At 39.0% G+C, this 22,060-nt stretch overlaps 1 protein-coding gene across 3 annotated transcripts in view; it reads left to right on the top strand.

Annotated features, from left to right (window-relative positions):
• Positions 1-821: 821 nt before the first annotated feature.
• The window catches only part of FLACC1 (flagellum associated containing coiled-coil domains 1), a 46,280-nt gene continuing 25,041 nt past the window's right edge, over positions 822-22,060 (top strand). For all 3 annotated transcript variants that reach the window (XM_078596943.1, XM_078596934.1, XM_078596925.1), the window contains exons 1-4: positions 822-1,000; positions 6,947-7,040; positions 16,527-16,588; positions 18,082-18,179. In XM_078596943.1, the coding sequence (XP_078453069.1) occupies positions 999-1,000; positions 6,947-7,040; positions 16,527-16,588; positions 18,082-18,179 (256 nt within the window). In that variant the 5' untranslated portion in view covers positions 822-998. The remainder of the gene's footprint in view (positions 1,001-6,946; positions 7,041-16,526; positions 16,589-18,081; positions 18,180-22,060) is intronic.

Here is a 22,060-nt window from a genome sequence, read left to right as displayed (position 1 = left end):
CATTGGTGTTGGACCAGATGACGTCAACTTCAAGGACAGTGCATAGCATTATCATTATCACAGTTGTTTCTTTTTGTTTGCATTTTGACTGCTTGTGTTGTGGTTATTGCAAACATGATGCCTTGTATAAAGGTGTCAGTTTTTGTACCATTTGAAAGGGTAAAAACCTATTACTATATTTTGCCACTGGTAAAAAAGATGTCTCATAGTATAAACGTAACTAGTTTGTGATATGAAGGGCCATTGCCAAAAATGTCCCATAACATTGTATTATTGTAAGGCAGAATGTGTCGTGGTTATTTTACATAATTGCGTTTATTTCATATATTGGCAGTAAATGTTTAAGAAAAAAATAACATCAAAGCATTACAATATACAGAGTAAATGTTAAACAAACAATATTTATTTCATATTTAGTACATAGTGCTTGGGTGGCAGCATGTCGTAGTGATAGAACATTCGCCATTTTTTAAGAGGTTCATGGTTTGAATCCAGCGGCCGTCCTGATAAACACTGCGGTGTGCATTACGATAACAAAAATATACCATGTGCCGTCCACTTCACAGTGGATCCCGTTATGTCATCGCAAGAGTTGGTTGTTCAAATTTGCCAAAATATAAATAATTACCTGCAAATTCCTCTATTTAGATCATACATAGCAATAATCTGCCCCCCACCCCCCTACTGCAAAAAGCCTGGCTGGACCCTCCTGTAAAATAAAAGTCACGAGACTCAGTGAGGCTTACCTGGGTAAACAAGCGTCGTAGTAATCAGAATGGCCTTCGTGTTTTGTTGTGGTGATCTCCGTGGTGACGAGTTATGCCGTTTATGAGCCACCTCAATCGACCCCGCTGTGTCCACGCGCAGCCAGCCGCCCCGTACGTGGGGGCAGAAGGGACGGCCACCACTTTTAACAGCGCTGGCAGAAAACGCGTGCGGGAACGAGGAACATCGTAGTGCGCTATTACACAACTTTGCGCCGGAACATTGTGTCAAACATGTAAGTAGAGCGTTATACACTGGGTGTGCGGCATGCTGTGCGACCCTCTGCGTGTATCATAACTGTATTTCTGAAGCTGATACTCGAGTACAGGAGAACTCCTCTTATCCGTGGCCTTAATACACACGAATCATATCAGCCGCAGTTGTAGGGTTCGCGACAACTAATTGTGGCCCGTTTCCTATTATCCGTGGAATTGTCTGTAAATTTTAATCCCGCGGATAAGAGGAGTCAAATCACGGATAACCCCGTGGATAATAGAATCCACGAACCTGGACCTCCCATATCACCACGGATAAGAGGCATTCTGCATGTTATGCCATTGCAGCGTATGCATGCCGTACAGTATTTTAAGTATTGATAAAGCCAACATTTCCAAGGACGAGTGTGAATTGGGAGTGATGTTTAATGGTCACAAAAATGTGTCCTCTACTGCACAAAAGTTATATGTTGCTGGAAATAATAGTCAACACTTTAGGATCAAGGGTAGATCAAAAGTATCTAGATAAAATGTGTGCAGTTTTAAAAAATAAAAAGTTTTGACCCAAGAAAGCCACGCAACATGTCAACTTATTTTTACGTCCTGTATCATGCAGTTTCTAATTACATAATTAGAATCAATTACTGTACAGTATAAAACCCATTTCAATTGAATTACAGGCCCATCCAAATGCGTTTCGTGGTTTTGAAGGCTATAAATGTTCCAATTAAAATATTACAAGGCCATCTGTGGCATTGGGAGGGGGAAACACTTTCAAAACTGTAAACAGTGTGACAATTCAACGCAATGCTCTGAAGCTTCACGTGTGAAAATAAAAGCTGTGCAAATACCATGACCTGCATGGGAGCTAAGTTCCAGTAAATTAAGTTGAATTTTAGTCTTCTGGGACCACCGCGATTAATGCCCAGTGTAGGTTATGGTGAAATTTTTGCTTTTAAATTTAAATGTCGACACGTCATTTGCCTTTCATATGAACCATACCCATAACATTTTAACTTACCCACTAAGAAAAGGTCAGTAATGTCTCAATGGGTAACTCAAGCGTGGTTATTGCCATGCATGGTCTTTTATTTTTGTAATTGGGGTACATTTTGAAAAATATAATCCGTAAAAGTATCATTGCAGCAGACTTGGAAGGCTTGACGAAGCAAGTTTTGTGAGGAATGGTGTCATTTCTTCGGTGACTAATGCTATAGAATTGTAAATGTTTTATCTGCACCAGTGGGAATAACACTGTCAAAACCATTTCAAAAGGAACCAGACACTCCAAATTCAAATTAAGAATTTGAATCACAATGGGAATTGAGGAACTATGGGGATTGCACTGGGAATTAAATGTCTGCTTGACCGATTTAGGTCAAAATGTTCCGCAGGTATATTATTTTATCAGTTGTAAACACAGGCTTATAATTAGCAGAATAAAATAGAAAAATATTCAAGAGACCTTCCTTTTCAACTGTGAGTGATACATTGTACTATACACATCCCTATTAATTAAATAAGACAACCATGTAGAATGGTTTGGTACATTTCTCTCACTGCTCTTAGAATCTTCAATAAGTTAAATTAGTTTAACTGTTGGAATCTATGACATTCACACTGAATAATAGGAATGCTAAACATGGCCCGGTGTAACCTATGCAATTTGCGCTGACCCATATTATTTAAACGCTGTTGAACAGTTTTTCTTCAATTTGTTTAACACTAATATTGGTAGTCTTAGACAATGTCATCATAAAATATGAAATGGTTAATATTTTCTCCATATATGCTAATATTGCCTTCCCAAATTTGTAAAACTTAGTAATTAATTGGCTTCGGGAGATATGTAAATTTCCAGTTACATTGCATGTTTACTCCATTGGGAATTACATGTAGCAATACCAAGCAACTGCGAAAACTTGACAGAACCCTCCTGAAAAAGAGTATTGAGACTCAACGAGGCTTTCATGAGTAAACAAGCATAAGACTGTAATGTCTTAAATATAAACAGCTGCCTGGGTTAAATTTCAGAAATGTTAACAATGGCACAATATGAGTGTTTTCATATGGAATGTGATATTAAAAATAACTTTGACTGGAGTGAATTTACAACAGTGCAAGAAGCACGCATTAAGTTCGCAGTTGATGAGCAAGATTATAGTAGATTCGGAGTTCATAAATACCTTGATACATTTGCCTGCTTTTTCTTTCAATCTACAAACCTATAAGGACAAGTTTTCGTTCAATAAGTAAATAACAAAATGTGAAATCAATCAACAAAGCCAAGTGAGGAACACTACGAGTGCACATTATTTGGCAGAATCCAAAGCAAACACGATAAATAATTAAGGTCTGTGATTATTTTAAGCTCAAACTGAGGGAGTTTATCAGGTGTTAACAGAATTAAAACAATATGAACACAAACAGTTATGTTTGTCAGAATACAAAAGTAATCCTTTCCACACCAATGGCACACTATGTGCATCTGAGTATGCATGAGAAGTGATACAATTAGTTTTTTGTATTTAACAACTGCAAGTTATTGATTTTCATTAAACTAAAATATGTTAAAGATTTTCAAATTATTTAAACTTGACGATATTTGAGTGAAATTTAAGCCTACTAACTTGCAAAACAACATCACAGTTAGTCACTCACGACTGGATATATATTGTACACCCACACATGTAACTGTAAATATCTGACATGAACTAAAAACCATCAATTCAGATTAGCCTTTTTTATTATTAAGAAAACACAAAAGTTCTTTGACCACAGATATTCAAATTTAAACTTGTAGTAAAAAAACAACATGTCCATCAAATAATCAACATTGGAACACAAAGTAAACAGGAAAATGTAATTTATTTGTGAAATGAAATGCATAAGGAGCGCCAGTTTATTTCTTAGTGGTTATTATTTTTCATTTTTTTTTAATATTATTTCATTTGGGCATCTTGTGTTGTGACAGCCATATTGCTATCTACTGCCACAAGCAGAAGTAGGAGGATACAATGTATTTACAAGAGCTTAACAGTAAAAGCTAACCCTAATCTTGGTAATGCAAGCCACAGTTTTCTTCCCCAATAAAACTGCACAGCAAACAGTCCTAATGCAAGTACCTGTCAACACTATCAGTTGAAGACAATGAATATTTGCATTGCCTTTGAGCAAACATAGCTCACAAAGGACATGAAGAATGATTATACATGAGGAAGCTACCATAACATGCAATTAAACTTTATTCTCAGATATGCTTCACATATTACTTATCAAGCAAGCTTCCATTTTTTCATTTCTGAGAGGCAACTTTAAAATCACTAAAAGCAGGTGGCTTGGATGCTGATAAATGTACGAAGTTAATGCGTAAACTAAAAAAACGGTCATGCCAGAATGTCAGCCATTTTCGAAAAAAATGTAAACACTTACAATTATCATGGCATATTGTTATTGTGATGATCACAGTTGGCTATTAGTTTTATGTATTTTATTCCACATTATTTTAATGCTCATAAACACTTCATGAGACTAAATTAAAGCTTTCGTGACTGCAGGAAGTCATACTCTTTGGGTCTTGGGGAAAGTCACGTAGATAGAAAATTAATAAAATAGTAACAATTATAATTAAAAAAATCACGACGTTTCGATCGCAACACAAGCAATCGTCTTCAAGTGAAAAAATACAGCTATATTTCTTCCTGCCTCAGCAGTCCACCTGCTGTATTTTTTTCACCTGAAGACGATTGCTTGTGTTGCGATCAAAACGTCGTGATTTATTTTTATTATTATTCTCTTATAAATGTTCTATCTACGTGACTTTACCAAAATACCCAAAGAGTAAGCGATCATATGTTTCGCAGCAACAACAAAAACCACTGAGCATTTAAAAACACGTTTAAGATCTATTTACAACGTTTAAAGGGTTTCTCTAAAAACAATGACAGCTGAGGCCAATAACAGGTTAAATGTTATACACCATCCTTTGTTCACAACTATGAGCCTGATGGACAGTTGGAATTTGGTTGGCATTCCTGTGGGCTGTTTAAAGAGATAATGGTGATATGTCAAGGTGCCAGAGTAGCATTTGAAAAGCAGGGACTAGGTCTTAAAACTCTGCATCCCCCACACTCCTGGGGTTTGCATTGCGACTATCCAATCTACAGGCGCATGGTGGTGCTCCTGCAATAGCTGCCCACACGCCGCTCGAAAAAGCAGGGACTTGAATCTGACATCATCGTCAAAAAACATTCAATTGACCATCACCACATATCTTTATCCGGGCATTGTTTTTTATTATTGTTTTAACAATTTTTTCGATTATTTAATAGGCTTGAAGCTAAAATAATGGGATTTAATATATATCATTCTGATCAATTGAAGTTCACATCGTATTATGGTGCATGAAAATATTGCACCGATGAGATTAAAATCTACTGGCTCTTTCAAAAATCAAAATACTGGTGGAGGTAGGGCATGTATCATAAATGCAATGTGAGTAGTGGCAAGGCATGCATCGTTAATACGTTGGTGTCTATTTGTTTTGCAAATTACTTATCCATTTTATTTTGAGCACTATTGTATTAATTAAGTACACGCTTGTTATTCGTATTGGTTAGGGTTAAATATTTAAAATGTTAATGTTTTCCCACTCATTCGAATGTGTGGATATATTATTAATACTACTTTTACATTTTTATTACAAAGAGTAATATTTCATATTTATGTGGACTTTAATTTGAAATTTATTGAACTGCTATTCACACCTGCCTATGTGCAACCAGAATCGACTACACTAAAGCAATGGAAACTATAAGCCTGTCATCTGCTGCTGTCATCATGAATTTACATGGTGGCGAGATGTTAACTACCTCACCTGGTATACAGGAGGGCGTGGGCTCGATCCTGACCCTGATGCCTGCTGTTTATAGAATTTGGCTGCTATAAATTTCCACATGATAAGCCACTTCTTTGAGTTATCATTTGTGGTCAGGTCCCTTCTGAAAAGAGCTATATAGCTCAGTGGGCCTTACCTGGTAAAATGAAAATAGTTAAACTTTAGTTTTAAACATTCCTTTCATCCCAACCACCTATCATACTCAGTGAGTGGATTGTGGAATGGAATAAAGGAGAAAATAGCCAACTGCTGCCCCATCAAGACCATTGGACAGTTTCAAGCAAGCAATTCATGAGCTTAAAACCAATGCCGTTGAATGGCTAAAGAGCCCAGCAATCTCTTTGTGAGATGTTTGTGATAAATACATTATCTCTGCAACACTCCACAATAAAGAAGAAAGTGTTGGGGCAAGATAACAAACAGTCTAGCTGCCATGTGAATGAGTTATGACCCAAAGGTTTCAGGAAAAATATGCTGTGGTGATAGGTTCCTGAGATAGAAGCCTGCCTTTGATGCGCCCCTCCGGCATCAATGTGACATCTGGCCACTGTCAATGAGAGAGGCTAAACTAACACTCGTGGATTAATATCTCAAGGTGTACTAAATTTACATGGTCTTTTGTATTGCAAAGTTAATCATGCATTGTCTTGTTAAGTTTACTACATATTTAAAATATATATTATGTTTTTATTTGCCTGGAATGGCAACTAAAGCATGTACAAAGCTACGGATTATTTTCCAAGACGGAGATGCTTCACAAACTGTTTTTGGAGGCAAAGCCAGAGTTCATGAACCTCTGTTCAGATCAGAGAAACAGATGATGAATCATCTCTAAGCGATGAAGCATCAGGGGAGGGGGATAAGACAGGATTCACCGTGGTGACCATTAATAATATTATCAGTAAGGAAAATCCATAAAACAAAGCCTAACAACAGTGGGACTGTTCTGTTGTGATCTGTACATATGACACCCTTTTACTGTGTCTAAGAAATGCAAAGTGTTGTTTTTGTGTGCGCAGTGTGCGCTGTGTAGTGTCACTGGTGTGTACTGCGTGTATGTGGTAATCAGGGAGGAAATGGTCGCTGAACTTCAGCAACAGATCTCCCTGCTGTCGCTCATGGTGCAAGAGGAACGACACAAGCATCGTAAGGAACAAGACGAAGTATGACTTGCAGACCGCATAAAGTATTTGCACATCATTTAAGCACAGAGAGGGATCAATACTTCACAATTAGGGTCTGTATTCGAGGGAAATTCAGGAGCGCTGAAACCAATTGAACTTTCATCAGGTGTCTTTAATAAACACAGCAAAACTCCAAAAATCGGTGGTGATGCAATAATAATTCCAACTTGTAATGCGCCGCACAGTTTATGCCCACTCTCAAAGAGAACGACTCAAGAGGCGTGAGGAGAAACCACAGACAAGCGGAAAAGGCAGCCACGTGGTGAGACGCCACCAACAATTTCCCAAGCTCTGTGGTCCTCTATATATTAAGGTGTTAACAGCCGCTTAATGAGCGTTTTACATGTGGGAGGACACAAGAGCACGTGGAGAAAACCAATGCATACGAGGGGGAAACACTCAATTTCATATGGATGGAACAGGTGGAGTCCACATTTTTGCTGTACCACATTCTCCTGGCAAGCCAAGCTACAGCACCTCATTGACATAAATGCGTGTAAACGTTTGCATAAATTATGTTGTATATGAGGTAGAGATTGTGAAGATTGGTAGTCAATGTTTTTGTATAGGACAAACTCAGTGCTAGTAGATGTCAATACAGCTGCAATCATCCTTCAGAGCAGTTAAGTCATCAGAAAATATGTTGAAAGCAAAGAAAGGGATCATCTTTCACAATAATTTAAATTTTGTAAGAGTCAATTTTATTACTATAGTCCAACTTATTATATATAGTTGTATACTTGACTTTGGGGGTTCAGCCAATATGACTTGTTCTACCCACGGTAGATATGGGGGTGTGTTTACACAGTAACTTCCTGATATGATGGTGTTTAGTTTGGTCACGTGACCGGGAAGTTACGAGTTAAGGGTCTCGAAGCCACGAGGTAAGGTAGGGGTGTCAGCCATTACAAAGAGTACAAAATGGAGGCACAATTAGCGTCTCAGTGAAGATGGGTGCATCTGTTCATCGTGGGACTTTAAGAAGCATTATCTTTTTACCTCATTTCATTCATTAAATACGTTGGAGTCGGATGTTGACCCTGGCTCTGGAAGTTTATTGAATGCGAGGTTAACTACTTGGATAGTGGTACAACGCAGCGCACACAGCGAGGCCGAGACATGACTCAAATATTGGCTGCGGATGCCTACATGTTAAGTTAATAATGGTTATTTGTATCATCTAGTAACCAGTTATCAAACAAAACCTTGTGATTTGTGTTTTACCTCAAGTCGACATATAATCAGTCCTTGTTCAAGTTTGAAAACTGCAGTCATGCTTACCTTGACAGAAGCCATTCCACTGGAATTGGATGAGTATCATTGAGCAATTGCCAAATAATGGATTCCAAGGTTTGTCTGTAGTTAAATCCTGGTCTACTCCGCACAACACAATCCATGATCTGTGGTGTAAGATTAATGCTGTGTTGGAGACTAATCCTTGGAAGATATCTACCTCGACTGAAAGGATAGCCTGCCATATGCATTCAGAAGGTTTGACATATCGAATATTGTGTTTAAAATAAAGTTTGAGTCAAGTGGATGAAATTCTTGGCCCATTGCGCAGTGGTTATTAACCTTTTGTACCTAATATTAATCACGCATAGCAGTACTCTGACTATACGTAAAGTGCTTCCTGGATAATTGTATCACATGGAGGATGTTGTGCACACCCAAGAGCTACATTATGTATAAACATGACATCAACTTGGTTTCAGTCGCCTCAGATCACGTCAATCTATTAGTTGGTGCTTTATATTGAATTGTAGCTGGGAGAATATTAAGATTAAGTGAGTTTTCTAGCATTTTTTGCCCCATTCATTGACGTGACTAGAATTAATGTGTTGCTTGTGTAATCATGATTAAAATGAAATGTAGTACAACCGATGACAGAAATGTTGTACATGAACACTCTCTCTCCATGGCTTCATTCATATTTAACTTCCTTATGATGCTCCGTGTTCTATTTATTTGCCAGGTGTTTTTCCATGCTGATAAACTCAAAAAAGTTGTCACTACTCACAAAAGGTACAAAACAGTGATTGTATACGCTTAATTTATTTGATCACTTAATAACCAATTTTACATGTCTCACTTTTAATGCAAACGTATTTACTGAGTATGTTTAAAATACGGTACTTCTTAATATTAACAGTAATTTACAGCCCATTGTCAATCCACTGCTGGATGAAGGCCTCCACATACCATGTCAGTCATGACTATACTTCACCACACTGGTCAGTGCAGGTTGGTGAAATGAGGGGCCCAGGACTGGTTTAGATATCACTCACCTCTGATGTTAGCCATGGCGGGGTATCCAACTAAGGCCGCTGGGTTAATTGCACAATGTGATATCCACTGAACCACCACTCCACCTCATCTCGAACCAATGTCAATACGAATAATAATGTCATTTATATATCTAGAAAAGCCACGACGAGTCTCAATACTTTTCTCGCAGAGTTCTGCTGGGGGGATGTTTGGCCAATTACATGAATTAGTGTTTGGCATTTAGAAAACAAACAGAATGCCCTTGCCGATTCACAGCTCCAGACCTACACTACTTGGCAAGCCCTGGTGGTCACCCATACAAATGTTTACAAGACTAAGTCCTGCGTAGCTTCTGAGGTGTGATAAAATGGTATTTTGTCATTGACGTATACCATAGAGTATTATGTATTTTTCTGAAGAAGAAGAAATGTACAGCAACTATCCAATGTATTTAATAATTTTGTTTCCATCTAGATTTGAAGTTTTCGTGACTGCAGGGATCCATACTCTTTGGTTCCTTCGGTAAAGTCATATAGGTATAATTTATTTTATTTTATACCTACGTAATTTTGTTTTCATTTGTTTGCATGCCAAATGGATAATTGTATTACCGCGTCTATTAGAACAAGGCCAAGTGGTACAAACCATTCATGTGAGGGGCTAATTAAACAGACAAAATATCCACAATGGTAAAGAATCAGAACAGTCAAGGTCAATGCATAATACTACAGCAGAAGAGTGTCACTGTGACCCTGGTGGACTACTTAGGATTTGAGAAAATTCCACTCCTGGCCCGTCCGATTAATTAGTCTTTAATGGAAATTATACATATATAAAATAACATGTTACTTTCCCATCATTTGCATAAAACAATTATGTGCTCAATGGTTTATTCATGTAATTCAGCTGATCATGTAATTCAAATGGCTACGAAGAGTGCGAAATAAGTTCAACATACATACATCCATACATATACATTAATCATTAACGTGTATGCACGTGTTATGATCAAACACTATTAACTTTTTTGTTAGGACAAATTATACATTGTATTGCCATTTTAAATTACAAGTATATCATTAAGTAAAACACATTTTCTTACAAATTCCGGGGCTTGGTGACATTTCAAACCCCTTTAGCTCATGCAGATATTAATTGTGCACAATACAACCATTAGTTGGAATTCTACACATTACTCTGACTGATGATACTCATTCATTGAATTTACTTTAGACTATTACATCAAAAGGAAGTTTTAATTTCATTTCAGAATATAGTTCTGATAGCAATTGGTGTTCTTCCATATAAAAGCTTTGTTCATGCGTCACGCTTTACTCAGCTATCAGTTTTAACGCTAAACTGAAAAGAATAGCCCAAGAGAGATCTTAACATACTGAAAAATGGGTAGGACAGAAATCCACTTCTGAGACATAACCCTATTATTGTAATGTATCTTTGATAGCATCATGGCACTGCAGTGGCTGCCTGTCCGTGTGAGCAATGTGCACGTGCCATTATATTGGGGTAACGGAATATGTTAGCTTTTAGAAAGGAATAAGACTGATTTCGTTGTCTTTTGAACTGAGGCGGTGCATATTTCTCTGCTGTTTAATACCACCAGTGCAGGGCCAAAGGTGGACGTGCTATTATTCGATCACTTCGGTAATGATTGGATATAAAAAGAGACTCACTAAGACTTTTGTAAATCAGGAATTATTTTGCGGCACGTTTCAATCAGATATCCTGCACAAAGAGCTCATTTATACGTGTGTTCTGAGTCACTTGTCTTGGATGCATACATGTTCAGTGAACTCCACCGATTTATATAAAGAAAATATTCTTCCATTAAAATTCCACATTTACAAATGAAGCTCGGACCTCACAGGTCACCGATAGAGAAAATGAAATTTTCCTCACATTTTGAAAATAAGACAGGTGTGCTTTCATGTTATTGGCTGTTGTCTATCAACCAAATGGAATTTTAACCTCCTTAAGGCCTTTCCATGGCAACACATAAAAGGTGCATGATACACACAACTTTTGGAGTATGCTCTGTAGATACTCCAGAGATGAATGTTAGAGTAAAATCATTGCAAAAATATGACATGAGGGTTTTTTTTTTCAAGAAAGTGCACCAAAATCCATGTTTTTTCAGACAGTTTGTATTTTTCCAAATCAATATGCTTCATGTAACCATTATGTGCCATTTTTGTTAGACAGCAGGAAAGAGGAGTTGTGTTCAAAACAAAATTAGAATTTGCACTGCCAAACTGTAACGTAGATGTTAAATGGACATGTGCAGATTCCCCTCGCTTTATGCGGTAGATGCATTCCAAAAATGGGCGAGCACAAAGCGAAATCGCATGTGACAGCTGCCTGCCAAGTAGCGCACACAGTGCACGCACAATCTTGTCCCACGTCCCACCGCATAGCTCCATATGAGTAAATTCAAACAACAAATAGTGGATTTTGGGTATAAATTGGTTAGCCGCATATTGCACCTACGATTAGCACGGTTGGCTATGTACGGTGTGAAAGAAGTTCAACATACATATGCGAAATCGCACAAACTAAATCCGCATAGAGCAAGGGAAACCTGTATAGTGAATGTGCGATGTTCTTGAGATGGGCGTTGAAGCAAGCAACACCAACCAAATATGTACTTTACTCACATTCACCCAACTAATCAATCAACCAAAGCAAGAGGTGTTCTTCTGGACAGACTTACAATGTGCTATTCGGTGCACATAGAACTGTGCTGCCATTTAATTCATCTCAAAGCTCTCTCAGCCAGTGCACACGTTGGTCTGCTCCATAGCGAAACTTTCAATTGTGCACAAAACTGTGGATATTTTTGGTTGCATGTGGAATGTGTAGGCACCCTGCCTATTTTCTGTTCGTTACTGCCACGTGTGATAAACTGCTACATGGCATAAGATGCTTTTCGGATGCAGTTTGAATTGGCTATTTTTTTAGTTGAGGAAAGTTATTCGTTAAAACAATGAATAATGAACTTTTTGTCATCAAGGGATATCTGTATGGCCCCCAACTCTATGATTGAGGGACGAAGGAAGGTTAATTTATCATCGTGTGGCCAAGAGTGTTGCAAGTAACCTTTTGAAGCACACCGTGTAAATAACAAATGCTCATTCCTATTTATGAGCCCTCCCGCTTGCAGTGATTAAAATCTGCAACATATATGAACAATAATGTTTTCCAGAAATATACTCTTATATAATGAGCTCGATCAATTGCCGTCAAGTCTCTACACCTTCACCATGCCAAACATGAGTAAACAATTTAATCATAACTCAGCAACGGTTACATCTTGGCATATTGGCAAGCATATATTAGTAGTTGAAATCGGATTATTTGCATAAATAAAAACTATAAAAAGTGAGTTACCGGCATTAAACATGAAAAGTTTACCCTCTTAACTGGGTAGGAGCTGATGTGGTGTAATATTTAGCATACAGCACTAGCCACTCAGAGGTAACCAGTTCAACTTTCGTCCAGCACAGCCGAGGAAACAATGGTACAAGTTTCGCGTATGTATGTTTAACTTCTTTTACACCGTACGTGGCCAACGGTGCTAATCGGAGGTGCGTGGGAAGGATAACAAACTAAACACAAAAAGCAGTTATCAAGAAATTAGGTTTTCAATCCTAAATCCCCCCCCCCACCGTCTCTGTTCAGCCAGCAGTAGGAATGGGTTCACCACAGTCGACTGGCAGGTTGCGGGTGGTGGGGTAAAGTGTGGGTACGCCCACCTCTTCCAACACCTCTGGTCAGCATGGAAGAGTAGACAAAATTATCTCTAGAGCTCCCTGTGGCTGAGGCCTTTCCACGAGCAAGGGGAGTAAGTGAGCAATTGCTGGGCTGTATGTATGTTGAACTTCCTTCGCACCGTACGTAGCCAACTGTACTAAACGGAGGTGAATATGACCACCACGCTGTGACTTGGACCTGCCACTGGTGCCTTAACACGACCGACTCGGATCAATCAGTTGCACACGCAGTGCAGGTTGAACGCTCGGTGCGTGCCAATAAGTACATTCATTCAGAAAATTCATCCAGAATCAATTACCCTCTCCTGACTTTTGGAATCGAAAATCTAATTCTGCAAACGATTACTGGTTTACAGATGATCGTTTAACAATCATAATTACAGTAGTAGTAGTCCCCCAATTGTATATACACTATCGCACTGTCGGTATACATTTCTTCCCAGTTACAGACCAACAGAGTGTGCATGTGTTAGATACCACTTATAGGACTGGACATCAATATGTAAAGAGGTAAACTGCTATCAGATATCTATCTAGTTTGGATGTCACTTTATGTGAAAAGTATGTTACCTTACAACTACATGCAGGACCTAACATTCGTATGGTATACTAACCCACAATCACCACCGCACTCTGGCCACCTCTGCTACCATGAGCTGCAGTACGGTGGTTATAGGTCAGTGAGAATCTAATAAACACCCACTGACCTGTGAAATAAAATTCAAGGGATCTGGTTTGAGAGCCAAATGCACAATAAAATAGTTACAACATTTCCCACACGTGTACAAAAAAAAGTATACAACCAATCGTGGAGATATGCATGCTTGCAATTACACATAGGGACCCAAGAGGAATTCATGGATCAGGGAACAAATGTAAATTGTAGATATCACGTTGACTGTTCATGAAAGTAAGTGGACTGGTGATCGAATAGCAGCCAGAGGAGGGAAGACGACTGAGAGGGAGATGCGCTACGGAGATGACAAGATAGATATTTTGTGATAGGATCATCAGGGTCTGTGGAGGTCTTCATACACCTTATACATTATGAAAATATGTACATTTTATAGATAGGCTTTCACGAACAATATTATAATTCATAATTACTTATTTTTGGGTTAGATCGTGTAGGTATAAGAGTTTCAGAATTTACTTCATAGCTACACGATCTACCCAAAACATTCATTACTTATTAATCATTATTGAGTTAAATTATTCGTGCTTGAAAAAACAATTGCTCTCCTTATTTGTGCTTGAAATCCATCAAATATGAATGCAATATCGAGAACGCAGTGAGGTGCAGTACTTGCGTTGCCATTTCAATCTGAGTGCTTATCTTGTTTTATTCTAGAATATGAAACTAAGTCATGGCTTTTCCACTGACCATGTCCATTTTTATTGTAATCTGAGCCCTGTAGCTAGAAGGTATGGTAGCTGTGATTTTATTTTATTGGAACGTATTTTGGTATGTCTAGGTCCGTAAACGGTGAAAGCCACACATACAACTCGTACAGTGTGACGAAAGAAAAATAAGTGTCAGGTATAGTACGTAATATATTTTCTGCATATATTTAATGGCCTAATTTCGTTTTATGTACGCCAGCGATAATTACCCGATGTGATTGTCACATGCTGCAGTTTGATTTCATGAAAGACTGTTTTGCAATTCTTGTGACATAAAAGCTGTCGTGTAAATAGGCCGAGTGCCAATTATTGCATTTACAGCTGGCCTGCATGTTGAATCCAGCTGTACCACACTTACACTGAACACCTCTAAAAGAGTAACTGATAGCAGCATCCTCCTTACACTTTGAGCTCTGTTTGTACACACCGTCATGTCGTTTTATATCCATCATATACACCAGCTTTCCAATAAGAGATCGTTTGGGGGCATGTGCCTTATGAGGTCTGACCCTAAATGCAAATAAGACATACATATACAGCTGAAATCTGTGTATTTCAACAATGGCCTGTCAATACTCAATGTTTTATATACAAGCCATCATCTTCCAACACGTAACAAATGCAATTTGTGGTAAGTTTATTATTTATGAAGTTGCCCTTTGTTAAACATTAATAACAAAACAAATATTGCATTAACCTTCACAGTACACTGCACTGCTTTAGTTTTTACAGTTGTGTTGTACAGCTCTCAATGTGTTTTTTTATCGGGCTGTACTATGTGTTGTTTGGCAGGACGTCCAATGTTTTTTCCACGTCTTGGTAGCTTCTAGAAATTATTCAGCAGCTGAAGGAGCTCCCAACACATAGACTAAAACTAACCGACATTATGACGAACAACATAGCAGGATTTCTGGGTTTCACCTCTGCCAGGCCTTCAGCTTCTACAAACCACTTCCATAGTCTTCTTGGTTTTTTCGGTAAAGTCACGTAGAAGGGAAGTAATAAAATAATAAAAATAAAACATAATAAAATTAAACAATTCTCACGACGTTTCGGCCACAACGCAAGCAGCCGTCCTCAGGTGAAGAATGAGACACTTCAAGCTAGGAACTTACATATAAGCTGGGTTGGGGGTGGTAGAAGAGCGCCTTAACAAAAAGAATGTGCATACTTACTATACTCTACAATAAGCTGAGTAGAGTATAGTAAGTATACTGATGGTGCTATGCAGTTTATATTTTAGTCTTTGTATGTAGTTTATACCTTAGTTTTCTACGGTGTTGTTTAGTTACTGCAGCTACATATCATTGGCATTCCTTTCCTTTGTTAATGCTAATCCCTGCACCCCCCCTTGGTGCTCTTGATCCTGCATAGTGCGTGGGTATGGTATGACTTTGAAGCCCCCCCGCCCCCTGCGCATTTCCCATGTATATGCTAAACTCATCTTGATATGCACATTCTTTTTGTTAAGGCGCTCTTCTACCACCCCCAACCCAGCTTATATGTAAGTTCCTAGCTTGAAGTGTCTCATTCTTCACCTGAGGACGGCTGCTTGCGTTGTGGCCGAAACGTCGTGAGAATTGTTTAATTTTATTATGTTTTATTTTTATTATTTTATTACTTCCCTTCTACGTGACTTTACCGAAAAAACCAAGAAGATGAATCCCTGCAGTCACGAAAGCTTTAAATCGAAATTTACACTTCCATAGTCTTAAGGCAGTTCCTGAAACATTCCACGCATACGTCAACAATGTCTTAAGTGCTCAAAAGTAGCCTCACGTTAATTTGTGCAAACCATAAATCTGGGTTAAGAATAAAAAGAAAATCCTGCAAAAAAATAATATATTAAGTGCTTTTTATAATGCCTTGACAATTGTATCGAATAAGCTATTGATATAAATGTTATCAACAGTGGAAATATCAGATTTAGTAACATGAGTGTATAAACGCGTTGTGAAGTAAGTTCCAATCTGTTGCATGGTGTGTCTCTGTCATGGACGTGCAGCTAAAGCAAGAGATGGAATTAAGGCTAAGAAAGTTGAAGACACAACATGAGCATGAGCTTGGGTGAGTCCACATTAATGGACTATCACAAATCTACGATTTATCCTTATAAACTGCAGGGACATGCTGTTGGTGAGTGCCTACTAAGACCAGCATAGCACATTGGGGAATAGTATGGCTAGAACCATGGCTGGTCAGCTTTGTCTCCACAGCGCTGTTGTTCTTGCACACTGCTGCACAAGCTACTGAAGTATGGATTATTATTCAATCCAGGAACGGTCTGAGACAGGTTTAGATACTGCTTGTCATTCATGTTATCAATGATCCAAGTTTGTAGCATAGAATGATAACAACTGCACTACCCATCACCACATACACAGCAAAAACAGACACGTCAAACCAGAGCGACTTAAAAAAAAGTTGTCTTTGTAATGGGCTCTCTTCAATCTTCCCTACCTGGGTACTTATAAAATGTACATAATTTCTGATTGGAAATATAACTTATTCAATAGTTCCCATGTATATTTCAAGCTTAGTTACAAGATAGGGGATACAAAAATATTACAAACAGAATGTGATGTTATCCGGTGATGTATGGTTAAATTCGTAATGAATGAATTATGGAAGTTCACACACCTCCAGTTTTAACCAATGGATGACTAATAAATGGGACCATGCTGAGCAGACATCAAAGTGACAACAATATTTCTTCAGCACAGGTCTAAAGTATTACGTGAGAAATATCTCAACACTTTATGAACACTGTAATTACCACTTGCTCATACTAAACATGTAACACAATTTTCAAAATTGCTGCTTCAAGAACATGGCAGTGATTATATTATATTACATTAAGGCACGAGAAAAAATCTGATGTACGGAATTTTTGTTGTATTCCCATGTGCCTCTTAAAATGTAGCTCCATAATTAGTTGAATTGAAGGTGATGTCACATGACACATGCACAGTCCATGTATATACCACAAGGTATTTCATTAATAGTTCAGTCTCCTCTCAGGTGTTAGGTACATCATAATTCCTCAATTAACTATTCGATTTAATGGGTTGGATGCATTAACATGCACCTGTCTGCAAATATTCTTAAACCCAGACCGAGCAGATAATAATGCTCTCATGTACATTTTCATCTCAAAATCAGGCCAAGTTCTGTGTTAAAAACGTATTATGTAAAACAAACTTCCTGAGGCCTCCTTTTCCAGTACAGAAAAAAGGGGGGAAAACCTATCAGTAAAACAAACTTGATGACTACCATAAGCAACTACATTATGCACTTCCAACGAGAAAATAGAACCACGCACATTCTCCCATGAGGGAGGCTCCCTTTTCTCAAATGCAAAGGGTGGTCCAGATGTCTTGTGACCCCCATTTCAAACTCTAAAGCTATATATGTTTTTAAAGTAAGGTTTATCTGGGAAAACAACATTTTAGGGGTCATTTAATAGGGGGTAACAACACATCTGGACCACCAGGTACAGTTAACGCTTATGTACCGTGTTCCAGCATGAACGCCGATCTCCCTGCTGTGTACATGCACAGGGACATCCAAAAGCAGCATGGTCTTGCAGTGGCTGCTTTGGAGGCACAACAACTGCACAATGTGAAGGAGCAAAAAAGGCGTGACAAGGATTGCTACAGTATGTGGGCATGGCCTCCTTGCGTGCATTCATTGACCACATCATATCTATGGAACCATTTTTTTGCCAGTATCAAGTTGACGAAAAAAGAATAGGCTTCATCCATTCCGGCAAGAGTATACACATGTTAAGATGTTCAAACGCCAAATAGATACCATTTGCAAGGCATCAAGTATGCATTAACCATATATGATTGTGGTAAAACGTGCAAACAAAAATGATTTGATAATATATGCATTATCCTTGAAACAAATTGGCCAACACCAGTGTTAGACCAAAGAACGCCAAAAAGCAAACAGCCTTTATGCTTCTGATTTAAAGCTTTCGTGACTGCAGGATTCATATTCTTGCTTGTGTTGCAATCGAAATGTCGTGAGAATTTTATTGTTTTATTATTTAATTGTTTCCCTTCTACGTGACTTTACCGAAAGAACCAAGAATATGAAGCCTTTGTGCTGTTCACCTTTTGGCGGTCTTTGGTCTTTTCATAGTATAGCATGCATTTTATTGTATGCCCTTTGTCCAAAACTGTGCATATTTGGATATAACATTCTGAATAAAAAATTGACACTATTGTATGCATCTTCTTGGTTCTTTCGGTAAAGTCACGTAGAAGGGAAGTAATAAAATAATAAAAATAAAACATAATAAAACAATTCTCACGACGTTTCGGCCACAACGCAAGCAGCCATCCTCAGGCGAAGAATGAAACACCCCAAGCTTGGAGCGTATATTTAAGCTGGGTTAGAGGGGGGGGAGGTGGGAAGAAGAGCGCCTAAACAAAATAATTTGCATATCAAGAGGAATTCAGCATATGGAAAATGCGTAGGAGGTGGGCGGGGGGGGTTCCAAATCAATACTATGCCCGTGCATTATGCAGGATTAGCAGCATCAAAGGGGGGGGGGAAGTGGGGGAGCATTAACAAAGGAAAGGAATGTTAATAGTATGTAGCTGTAGTTACTAAACAACCACGTAAAAAACTACAGTATAAACTGCATGACAAACTAAAGTATAAACTACATAGCATCATCAGTAAACTTACTATACTCTACAATAAGCTGAGTTACTAACAGTAAGTAATACATGAAAAATTCTACGTTGTAAAAAATTATATAATATGCTTCCATCTAAACTTTATTCTCTTACATCACACGCGTCTATACCGTACTATATACTTCCATAGGCAAAACCAACATTAAATTACATACTGTATTGCTATAAACCACCCTATACCTTATACATTTTTAATATAACACTATGTATTATTCTACCCACCCTAATGTGTATCAAAATGGTTTATTACGTCCTTCCAGTGATTGCTAAGCCAGAATCCATCTTCTCGGTTAAAATTGTCTCTGTGTTTGTAAATGTGGATCGCCTCATGTACGAATCTCTCATGATAGCCAGATGGCTTGCAGAGAACCTCTGTCTTGGAGAAGTCAATGTCATGTGAGCCCACTGAGTTGTAACAGTGATCTGCCACGGCTGAGGTGTTTGTCCTACAGTGTTTCAGGTCAGCTTTATGTTCACGGATGCGGTCCGAGACATGTCGTTTGGTTTCCCCAATGTAACTGCTACCACAGAGGCAACTTAGTTTGTAGACACCAGGGTACTGTATGTCTGGAACCACATCTTTTACAGACGGTACCAGATCACGGATTTTATGTACTGTGTTGAATCGGACCTGGATCTTGTGTTTAATCAGGATTTTGGAGATCTTTTTTGTGACCCCAGCAATGTAGGGTAAGGTGATGGTCTTGAAAGGCTCCTCAACAGGATCCTTCTTGGTGGTTGGAGTGATGGCTTTGCGGATTGTGTAGTCGGAGTAACCATTAGCCTTAAGAGCTTGGCGTACGTGTTTGAGTTCACTGGAAATGTGTTCATGGTCGGAGATGCATTGGGCTCTATGATATAGAGTCTTGATGAGGGAATTCTTCTGGGATGGATGGTGGTGGGAATCCGGTTTTAGATAAGCATCCGTGTGGGTGGCTTTCCTGTAGACAGAGTGGCTCATTGAACCATCAGGTCTCCTTTTGATTAGGACATCCAAAAAGGGTAGCTTGCCATCATTTTCGACTTCCATGGTGAATCTGATGGCTGGGTGTATGGAATTGATATGGTCGAGAAATTGGTCTAGAGCAGGCCGGCCATGTGGCCAGATGACAAAAGTGTCGTCTACGTACCTCTTCCATAAGGTCGGGCGTAGAGTGGCAGTCTGGATGGCGTCCGTCTCAAATTTCTCCATGAAGATGTTGGCTACAACCGGAGATAAGGGGGAGCCCATTGGGGTGCCCTCAATTTGCTTGTAGAAGGTTCCATTCCAGGTGAAGTATGTATTGGTTAAGCAGTGTCTCACCAGGGGGGGTACCCCAGCATTCAGTCCTTGATGAACCAAGTCTTCAATGATTGCGATGGTGTCAGGCACAGGCACCTTGGTGAACAAGGAAACCACATCAAAACTGACAAGCAGGTCGTCTGGGGACAGGGCAATCCCCTTGATTGTTGATACCAGGTCAGTAGAGTTTAGTACTGCAGAGGTGGTTTTTCCAGTGAAAGGCCGTAGGATTTCGGACAAAAAACGAGCCAGTTTGTAAGTCGGGGAGTTGATAGTAGAGACAATGGGACGAAGAGGTGTATCTTCTTTATGTATCTTTGGCAAGCCGTACAATCTTGGTGGCCTGGCTGCAGAAGGTTTCAACGAGAACTGTTTGGTCTGATCAATTAATGCGGTTGAAGCAGAAATGATGTTGTTGGTTTTGGAGACGAGGCTGTTGGTGGGGTCTCTTTTTATTTTTGTATAGCTGCCATCGGTGAGTAGTTCTTGAATTTTGTTGTTGTATTCTATTTTGTCCATGATGACAGTGGCATTGCCTTTGTCGGCTGAGAGGATGACAATGTCATCCCTCTTTTTTAATTGAGCTAATTCAAAACGCTCATCTTTGCTGATGTTGCTAGCTGGCATCTTAGCGTTTTTGAGGGTTACAGAGATTTCCGATCTTGCTACGTCTGCAGCGATGTGACTCAAGCCCTTGAGAGCTACATCTACTCGAGCAATTATATCATTAACTGGTATGTGTCTAGGTGTGACTGCAAAGTTTAGTCCTTTAGCTAAAACGGATTTCAAACCTTCAGAAATAGGACTGTTACTGCGATTAATTACGACTTTGTTAACATCTAGCTTTTCAATGTGTGGGTCCGGTTTCTTGTTTGAGAGGCGGTTGAATTTGGAAATCAAGTTGTCCTTACATTTAGTCGACATAGCGGCAGCTGAAGAGGCAGTCATTTTTTCCACATGTTCCCAATCCGATGTGGACATTGTTGCACTCAAGGATAAGTGTGATTTGTAGAGTGTCTTGTCTAACTGATCTAGTTCGGTGCGCGTAAGTCTGATTTTCTCTGAGATAAGAGCTAAGCTAGTTCTAGACAGAATTCGTTTCGCATTAGAAGAAGTTACAGCAGCAGATGTTAGTGTAAATGCGTTCGGTATTACCTTAGAGTCGCGGCATCTCTTCAGAAAGGTGAGAGACTCGATTAGCTGAGCCTTCTTGTCCCGGAGCTTGTTGAAGGATCTCAAAGTTATGTGGAAACCCTCCCCGTAGAGGCGGTTAAATTTCGATTTAAAGCTTTCGTGACTGCAGGGATTCATCTTCTTGGTTCTTTCGGTAAAGTCACGTAGAAGGGAAGTAATAAAATAATAAAAATAAAACATAATAAAACAATTCTCACGACGTTTCGGCCACAACGCAAGCAGCCATCCTCAGGCGAAGAATGAAACACCCCAAGCTTGGAGCGTATATTTAAGCTGGGTTAGAGGGGGGGGAGGTGGGAAGAAGAGCGCCTAAACAAAATAATTTGCATATCAAGAGGAATTCAGCATATG

The sequence above is a fragment of the Lampetra planeri genome, chromosome 1 (genome assembly GCF_965212315.1).
Source record: "Lampetra planeri chromosome 1, kcLamPlan1.2.h2, whole genome shotgun sequence".
In the NCBI taxonomy this organism is placed as follows: domain Eukaryota; kingdom Metazoa; phylum Chordata; class Hyperoartia; order Petromyzontiformes; family Petromyzontidae; genus Lampetra; species Lampetra planeri.
This window is presented reverse-complemented; position numbering and strand designations above follow the sequence as displayed.